The sequence below is a fragment of the Opisthocomus hoazin genome, chromosome 18 (assembly GCF_030867145.1).
Source record: "Opisthocomus hoazin isolate bOpiHoa1 chromosome 18, bOpiHoa1.hap1, whole genome shotgun sequence".
Lineage (NCBI taxonomy): Eukaryota > Metazoa > Chordata > Aves > Opisthocomiformes > Opisthocomidae > Opisthocomus > Opisthocomus hoazin.
In genome coordinates this window covers 13,908,166-13,917,956 of record NC_134431.1, presented here as the reverse complement: position 1 = coordinate 13,917,956, position 9,791 = coordinate 13,908,166, and the positions used below count along the sequence as shown (strand labels likewise).

General features: G+C 38.0%; 1 protein-coding gene across 1 annotated transcript; it reads right to left on the bottom strand.

Moving 5' to 3' along the window:
• Positions 1 to 927: 927 nt before the first annotated feature.
• On the bottom strand, positions 928 to 7,743 carry CIMIP1 (ciliary microtubule inner protein 1). The gene is made up of 4 exons (XM_075438752.1): positions 7,665 to 7,743; positions 7,008 to 7,089; positions 5,857 to 5,955; positions 928 to 3,431 (listed from the first exon to the last, which is right to left on the bottom strand). The coding sequence occupies exons 1-4, from the start codon at positions 7,724 to 7,726 to the stop codon at positions 3,279 to 3,281; spliced, it is 396 nt and encodes a 131-aa protein (XP_075294867.1). The 5' UTR covers positions 7,727 to 7,743; the 3' UTR covers positions 928 to 3,278.
• Positions 7,744 to 9,791: the final 2,048 nt, after the last annotated feature.

The following is a 9,791-nucleotide window of genomic DNA, read 5'->3' as shown; positions in this document are numbered from 1 at the left end:
ACACAACTTTCATTTAAGCCTCTACTATTTTTTCATCACACACCCAGGAAAGTATATGCAGACACACATCCATGGTGGCAAAAGATGTATGGCTGACCTATTTTCATGTCTTGCTGTGGTGACTGTGTATCAAATACTGTAAAATTTTTGCATATGCAATTCTGAAAGCATCATCCATAGTTCCTCTTTAAAATGAGCCCGTTACTAAACAACTACTTTATCTGAAAACAACAGTCGAAAGACAAGAACGCTTCACTTTTCTGAAAAATTTTAGTCAACTAAGGAGGAATTGATATGCATGCCACTTTGCTAACATGAACCTTAAGACCATGAAAAGCTTTATGAAAGACTACACCAAACAAAGTTTAGATTGAAGCATAGAAGACATCTAAATACACTTGCATCTTATTTTCAAATTTTAGTTAAAAATAAACTGCGTAACTTTTTATATATGTTTAGAAACATCCCATTTTGCTCTGACTTGCACGGAAGCACAGGTCTAAGACTTTTATATAGAATTAAAATTGTCTTGACTTGTGCTGCATTTTTGAAGTGATTTAATTTTGTTTTGAAGTATCTCCTCAGTGTGTGCACTGAGTTTACTAGCACTGTCCTGACCTTGGAGATGGTGTGATATTTTATGGTGTGCAGTGACATTTATGCGCCCAACTTGGCTCCAATAAATAGGTTAATTTCCACAAATTAAATGCCAGGTTTGAAACATTACAAGGTGATTTAATAATTCTGTATCAGCCTTTTGGATTCACAGTGGGGCAGCTGACTGGGCAGTCCTTTGTCTACTGCAAATCCACAACTGCTAAACAATTTTTTCAAGTATAAAGGGTCAAACTAAAAGTGTTGGGAAAAGAAATAGTCAGGTTTATAGTTTCACATATTGTTGAACACCAAAACCTCACATACATGGATCAATTAACAACTGACAGATTTATGTTAGGGGAATTAGTTCAAATTTTAGAGAATACTCCTTACACATCCCAAATTAGGCTGTATCAAAGTATCTCCTGAAGTAAAGGTACCTTAAAGGATGGAATGTATAATAAACCTTACTGTTAGTACAGAGTTAATATTCAGACATTGGGAATAAGATTCAGTAATGTCCAACTGTAGATGCTGGACAGAGAGTTTATTTTGGTTTTCAAAATCAAACTGTGACTTATATGGATTTGGATTTCACTTCATACAAACATCTACTGGATATTAGGTGCCAGCTTTGGTTCTTTAATACAACATTTTTTTAAAAACAGTGGTCTTGAAGCTCCCCTTTCATTTTGCCTGATTTCATATAATTTTGTTGCTGCTGAATTACATACTAATCTTTACTATACATGTTTATATAAATCAGACAAGAATAAGAGAATGTACACGTGACCTTAAAACAAACTGAAGAACCGTGTGATTAAAATAGAGATGCAAACCTAGCAATGACAAGAAAGGACACTGATTTAAAATATTGCTCTTACAATTATCTTGCTTGTTCAAAGAACAGTTTACACATATTATATTTAGTAGCTAAACTACAGTTTAGCTTATATTTCCAGAGTCTGTTTCCAAGTTATTTTTTATTCTGTTTTTTAAGTAATGTGTCTGAAGTTACTTCTGCTATGTATTCTCATTCTTGGGTAATCTTTCCAAAGGATATGAGTCACTTCTCTGCTATTTGTAAAGAATATGGAAAAAGTAAAATATTATTATTTTGTGGGCATTTGGAACTCGATGTAAAAAAAATAGATGGGATGTTCATCATTGTGAGTCATTTCTTGGGAAGAAGGAAAGAACAAACACTAGCTGCTGACCTACTGCTATGAAAGCCAAAGACTTACTGCTGACTCAAGAAGTAGATATTGATAGCTGCAGCAAACAAAGGAGATCATGCAGCAGGATTAAAGAGGAAGTCTTTCGTCTTTAAGTAATAAGGAGTATAAGGAGCTGCCTGTGTTGATTTCTTAGAGGCTGTTATTTGTTTAAACAATCTTCCAGTTTAAACATGTTAGCCAACTAGAACTATATCCTGCAGATAGCTGCTACAGCTAAGTGAGTCTCCTTCTGAGTTTCCAAAATGCCTGGCAAATCTTCAGGTAGGTAATGAAGTGCAAGACTGAACTCCATAGTGCTGAGGTAGCTACACCAGCAACTCCCGGTGCAATCCCCTACTGTTTCTGAGTCTTTCACCCTGAGTCCTGGGTAGTATAAATATTGGTATAAAGAAAATTGAAGCAACATAAACACTTCGTAACACATTTGCATTCCGATCAACTAATTGAAAAAACCCTTTTGATACCAAAACTGATTTTCAAAAGTGACTTCATTTTGCTAAATGGCCTTTGTATGCTTTATTTATACCAATCAAGCAGCTGCACTGGAAACTACTCAATTACTTACGTGTGTAACTACACAAACTACCTGTAAGGCACACACAACACAAAAGAAAATGCATTTAATAATTATGACTTAACTATATGTATCATTTGCCTGTTTTGTTCAAGCTGCAGTGGATACACTATGATGAAGCCTGATAATTATCTTTTCTGCAGGTGTTCTTGTTTGTTGTGTTGTGGTTTTTTAATGTTTTTTAATTCTTTCCGAATGTAAGGATGCATTTTCATAGCAGCTTGAGCCAATTTAAGTCATACTTGCTACTCTTCTCTGTCTCCTCTCATCCCCTTTCTATACAAAAGAGATGTTTTTGTGCTAGCATAGGCATTTGAGCAACTCAGTAGTGAGCCAGTTCAGAGTGCTGATTGAAAACTAATTCTAAGCACAGATTCCAATACTAGCAAGTGATGAATTTGGAACAAGCAGCAGGGTAGGATTGTCAGGAACATGGCAGTCTGTATTTATGTTTGAAAAAGCTGCTGTGAAACTGAGTCTGAATGGAGGCTTTCATGGAGAAACAATTATGAAAATGTGCTCTGTCATTACAAAACAAGGTTTTTAAAGACTTCCGATAAAAATTTCAAAATCATAGTCTTACTAAATGCTAAGAAAAGTAGTACCTGCTCTGTGATCCTTGTATGAGTTTATTCGCTGTTACCTCTAAGTAAACCTGAAGCAGTGTTAACAGTTTGAATGCCATAGATTTCAAAAAATCAGTTACAAGTAAAATGCTACATTAAAATGTTCGCACTTTACCAAATTGATTGTGGATGTTTACATAAATCATTTTTAAATCAGAAGTGTTTAACAGTCCAGCAGTCCACTATAGAATGTTGACTGAGGAGTGCTAATGGATCTATGTGACTAACTGTTACTTCCTGATGTCAGTCAGAGGGCTCACATGGCCACTTCAAATCCTTGAAAAAGGTACCTTTGCAGCTTTGGATTTGAACACGTTCAAGTTCCAGCCCTGGAACAGCTGATCTCCACCCAATAAATCCCTGAGTAGTCTTAGGTACTGGAGGAGATGGAATCACCTAGAATAAAAGTAACATGTAGAATTTGATGATTAAAAAGGTTTTGACTGTAATTTCTGTCATGCAACATCCTCTTTTGTGCTGTAGTGTATGGATTACATACAGTGGAAATGAGAACTTATAAAAAATACTGGTTTTAAACGCAACCTGATGAATTAATATCCTGATCACACACTGACATTAATGGAAAGAAACAAGAACTTCAAAAGATAGCCCAGTTGCATGCAAATTTGATTTATAATACAGGATAGTTTGTAATTTTAAAAGTCATTAGAATAATTTAGGTCCTGTTCTATAGCAAGGCATAGGGAAAGAGAGAAGAAAAATAGCAGAATTCCAATGAAGTAACTAACTTTCATTCACCACCCTTCTAAAAGTCTTCTAGTGCCTAAATTGGTATGTATAACAGGAAATTAGAAAGCAAAGTTATTGTTTAGTAGCGTATGTTAGCATACTTTCTTTTTTTTTCATTTTTTCTTAATACCTTTCTAAGGGATTTACTGGCTTTACATTATTAGGAGAATGATTTTATCTTCAGCTTTAGCTTTGCTCCTTACCGAATAATAATAATAATAATCTTTAAAATTAGTGAACTTCTCTAAAAAGGAGAAATAGCATTTTATACTTGCTGTAATGTATTTGGTAGCAATGCAGCTACAGAATAATAGTTCTGTGGCCAATTGCTAAAGATATTATTGACCAAGCTGGCTTTTGCATCAAGAACTACTTATTTGTTCCACCTTCTTTCTGCTTTAAAAGATGGGTAAGCATCAAGTTAATCTGCAACTAATCTAGCTAAAAAGGAAACAAAACAAAAGCCAACAGCCTCTGTTCGCTGACTGCTGTGCTTACTTTGGCTGTATCATCTCAATTGGGCACGTTATATCATTTTAGCATCTGGGGACTTAGCAGAGAAACACACAGCAAGAGAACAATGTTTCAGTTCTCTTGCCAGAGTTGCTTCACTTTGTTCTTTGGCCAAGATTAGAAAAGGTTTATGATATTTAGGTGGGGCAGTTCCTCTGAAAAGATAATTTTTATGGCCAAAAGTGCCACCCACTGAGCAGGATAATGAAGGAAATCATGTACCACTTATGATCTGGGGGAAGGGACTATGAAGAAGCAATTATTAATCTAACTTAGAGAGAAGAACAGATAGGATGGCTGTTACCGTGAAGGTAAATGTGCAGAAAGACACATAGTTTTGAACAAGGACTTCAGAAACTTCACTCTGAATATGTAAAGGGTGACCTAAATCACAGCTAATCTGTATCTTCCTTAGCAAATAAAAATTCTGAGGTGAAATTGAAACTATGATCCCTGTTTCAGTATGCACCAGGCTACGAATGCTACTGTAGCAGCTGGTAACTGCGATTTGTTAACACACATACACCCTCACTATGCTGAAACAGAGGTAAACTTCAGTGAAATTGGAGGCTTGAGACAAAACTGAAGAACAAGTAGCACTAATGGCAGAAATGCTGCCATTTCATTTCTCTGCCACACTCGGCACTAGCTCTTAATTTTTGTTTCAATTTAATCTCAGTAAAAGCTTTTACTGCTTCCTCACCTACCTCCCCACCATTGGAATCCTTTGAAAGAAAGCTAGTTCAGCAAGTAGGAATTTCCAGTCTCTTTTGTTTCCTTAATCTTCTCCAAGTGGACTAACCTTCCTTTTTGCTAGCATGTTCTGCTTCTCCTTTTATGCATATGTTCCCTTTCCAGTGTCACTGATTTAGCTGCCTGTAGTATAGTTATCCTATTCTTTGGTGATTCTGATACTGTATATTTATAAATCAACCATCAGTCACATTCCGCTCTGATTTCCAGCTGTTTGACAACTTTTAGATTCTGAATATGTGAATATAAATCATATAATATAAACCGAAATAGTTATGAATTGGCTTATTAGAACTGGCTTCTTACTAATTTGTGCCACTAAAGAGGACAGTGGCATTGTCTCTGCCAAAAAGAAGATGGTCTTAAAAAAGCTAGAAAAATGACTGCATCTTAACCAATAGTTAAGACTGAGAGTTAAGGTTATGATAAGCCTTGAAGTAAGACATGTGTATGTATATTTGAGCAATGAATGGTCAGCAGTCAAAAAAGGCTCTGTGAGCACTCTTCTGTACTAAGCTGTACAGTTGGCTGTTCTGTTACTAGATGTCACAGAGGAGTGCATGGGGGAGGTGCTTTACAGAAAGATGATTATGTACAGTGAAAGCTCTGTGAACTAACAACCACATCCAAAGGGCAATTCCTTGTCTTAAATGAATGCTTTTAAAGCATTGCTCAGGTTGCAAATACAATTTACTTTGACCTTTAGTTAAAGGCCCACCTCTACAAGACAACTGATTTTTAGAGCTTGTGTGGTTTCTTAAGACAGATACTGCTGTATTGCAATTTTAAAATCTAATTTTCTAACCTTAATGTATTTTTCCACAGGTGTCACAGGTCGAACCTGCAGATGTTCTGGAAGCTGTATCTTGGGCTTTGCGTTTTCTGTCTTTTCATCTTCAATCAACTAAAACCAAAATATCAACATTAAAAATTGGAATCTATCTTTTGAAATATGCTGTAATACCTGATACCTACACCATTCCCCTCATTGCATCTGAACTCCCTGTTCTTTCCATCTAAAACAGGACTACTTATTGTAGTGCTTTGGAAATTATTGTAATGTATTTTTTTGTTTCAGAAAGTGATGTCATTCTGAATTTCAGACAAAAGGCTAAATATTGCTGAGTGATTCCAACTCTCTTAACTACATCACTGGTCCAAAAAGGGCTAGAAATAGATCTTATATGTATCTCTTATGTGACCACAAAACAAAGATTAATAAATGCTAAATACACATGTTCACCAGTAGTAACAATGCATAGTTTGTCTCAGCTGTAGATCTGTTCGTAATGTGCAAAGGTGGCATGCATGAGAGACCATAGTTATTGAGGATGGATGTTGAAGCCTAGAGGACCAAAGTTTCCAAAGGTGCTAACTTGGATGCCTACAGGAATTTTCAATAAATCCTAGAACAGATGAAGTACTTCTAGCCCCATGGAAACTACATTTATAACTATTCAGTGGCAGTCCTGTTCTTTAGCAATGAAATAGTTTGATTCCAAAGGTAACATTATGTGCTACTATATTCTAATATCTAAACATCACTGAGAATAGACATCTCTCAAAATATTTTCGTTTGTTGTAAATTCCCCCACTGAAAATTTATTTAGCTAGAACCTTTTCCCATAGATTTTTAAACTACCATATGGATAGACAAAGGGGAAATATTTTCCTGTCAGTGTGCATCTAGTACTTGTTAAGACTACTGGGAGTCATGTTTCTCAAGATGCATATATCAGAAGATGCATAGCATGTAAATTACCACTTGCCGTATTTTATTCAGAGAACTGAAACTTTGAACCCATCTTAAAAGTAATGAACTTCCTATGTTAGAACCTAGCTTACTAAAGCATACTCAGTACTTTTCTAGTCTTCTGTGCCCTCATGATTTTGTGTCCAGATAAATTTGTGTACAAGTAAATTTCGTGTGTTGCATTATACGCCATTCAACTTTACCTCCTCAAGAGGTGTTTTCAGGAATCCCCATTTGTGAGACCATCTTCTTGCAGCTTCTTGTTCACGTTCAATGTATTTCTTCCTGAAACAAACAGAGAAATATTTAAGACGACTTTGAAAGCTTTCATAAAAAAAAAAATAACAAGCATTTCCTTGCAAATTACATTTGTGTTAGGAATTGGAGGTCAAATTTTCTAGGACACATCTTTTGAAAAACTTGAAAAGTAAGCACCAATGTCCTTTCATACACACTTTCATTTGCTATTGACTGATGCAACGACCCTTTGTCCCCCGCTCTGTCCCAGCCCTGCTCCCCACTCCTGGCACCCAGTGGGAGGATGGAAGGAAGCACCAGGCCACACAGGCAGGGCGGGAAAATGGAGGGAAGCAGCGGAGCACACGGGCAGCGTGTGCTGCTTCAGCTCGGGTACCAGCACGGGACTAGGCAACGGGAGGGTACCGAAACCTCGGGCTTTTTGCAGATGGCAGGCCTCCGAATGAGCACGCGTCCTTCGCAAACACACACGAGGCAAACACACGGACAAGTCCCCTCAGCCTCCGCCCGCCCGAGAGTGGGCGCTGAGCGCGAGGCTGCCTTGGGCGGGAGGGGAAGGAGGCGGCGGCAGAGCAGCGCCGGAGGAGGCCCGGGGCCGTTACCAGCAGTCGTCCTGCGCTACGAAGTTGCAGAGCCGCGGCCGGTCGGTGCGGCGATCCGCCATGTCCCGCGGTCGGCAGCGGGGCCGGGCCCTCGGGGCTGGGGCGTTGCTGGGCGACAGCGGCAGAGGCGGAGCTCGTGCGGGCGGCGGTTACGAAAGGGCGGGAAGGGCAGGTGCGGACTCGCGGCCTCTGCGGCTGTCGCGCGCTCTCTGAGGCGGTGGCTCGCCCTGGCGGCGGCCCCTGGCTGCCCCGCCCGCCCCGACGGGTGGCTCTCCCGGGTGACACCGTGACCGCATCTCTCAGGTGAAAGGTTAAAAATGCCCTTGCTATATTTTCTTTATGTCCCTCCAGAGACCAGGAGACATGCGCTTGCTGTTGCCCGTAATCTTTTGGGGGTGTTTTTGAGTGCTTGTAGTTTTTTAAAATGTCATTCAGTAGGAAAACATTTTTGGATTAAGCTGATGAAAAGCTGTTACCTTGCTTGAGGAGTTAGCCATGTTTCAGAGGATAAGATGTCTATCTAGACTTTGTAACTTGCTGATTAGCCAGGCTCCCCTTAGCAGAAAACAAATAGTTGGGCACCTTTCTGGATACTAAGTTCTTAAGAGTCTTATTTTAAACCTGGACAAGGGAGTTGTTCAACAGCCAAAAACTTGCAGCATTTTTAATTGATTGTGATGGACATGAAAAATGGTTGAAGGATGATGGTTTTTTATTCTGATAAGAATTAGCTTGTTAACGTGTCCAAAGCTTAGACCAGATGTGCTATGATGGGTGTTTGCTTTTGTTTCTCAGTTTTTTTAACCTGCTCCTTCCAGTGCTTTGGTCCTTTCGATATGCACCCAAATTATCTTTTGGTAATTGTAGGGGGAAATAACATTGGTTTTGTGATGCAGAGTGTCTTTCTGATCCCTTTTTCTGGTAGATGTTGTTCTTTACAAACTACATGCTAATATTAGAGGTTCTGAGAAAGACCTCAACATACTTTATGGGTTATATGTAAGAACCCAAAAAACACTTACAGCTTGTAAAAAGCTCACTGTGTTCCAATATATTAATATTTTTGGATCTCCATAATTTTTTTGGTAATTTTATTTTCTTGCAATTGCTTTATAAAGCATTTCAGCAATGGATGTAGCTAAATGGCTCTTTGCCCTTACGGGTTTAAATAGTTCCCTGACCCCTTGCTTTTTGTCTGGAAACTGGCTTGTGCAAACACACTGCAAGTAGTTAATGTGACTTTTTCACACCATTGGGCAGTTGTTATCCTTATTATAAAATAAATGCAGAAAGGTTTTGACCTAAGCTGAGTGGTTTATAGGTAGTGTGTATGAATGCTTAACTGCTAGCTTTTTATTTGCCTTTTTTATAGAGCAAATGACCTAAAGGCCTTAAATATTTGAGTATGAGAAGACTGTATATACATTTTTGAAGTACAAAGAACCTGTATTTGAGTAAGAGGAAAAAAACCTCTTGTGGTCCTAAAATAGCAATGAATACTGCTCGTCTGGGCCTCTAAAAATCATTTAGCTATCAACAAATAGAATATTTCACTTACATGTAATTTCTTGATTCTCTAATTGATAATTAGACTAGCAATTAAATCAGCTGTCTCCTATCACACCCATAAATGCTTACTCATTGTCCTACTTAATTAGCTCCTGCTGCTTAGTCACATTTATCTCGAGAGCCCTCTTATTACAGCCTTGACGCTTTCTGTGAAAAAAGCAATTTGTTAATGAAAACAGTCAAATTCATAGTTTACTATGTGACAGGATTTCAACTGCAGTAGCATTTGTCAAGAAAGTATGAAACCTCATACTAACATTGTGAAAATAGGACTTTAAATGTTCAGTCTTTCTCTTTTTGTACTTAACAATTATTTTTCTCATGAGGGAATGCAGTAAATAAGTAGTTTATATATAATATACATCTTATTAAGTTCTTATGAGAACAGGGCAGTACTAGAATTGCACTTGTACTATGAGAAAAGAAGTGAAATACTATTATAATGAGCTAATAACTATACTGAATGACTTGGGGATACAGGTCCCTTGAGATTCAAAAGTCATTTGCTGAAAGTCTGCATCTTGTAGCTACATGCAGCAGAATTTGTCATCACATGAC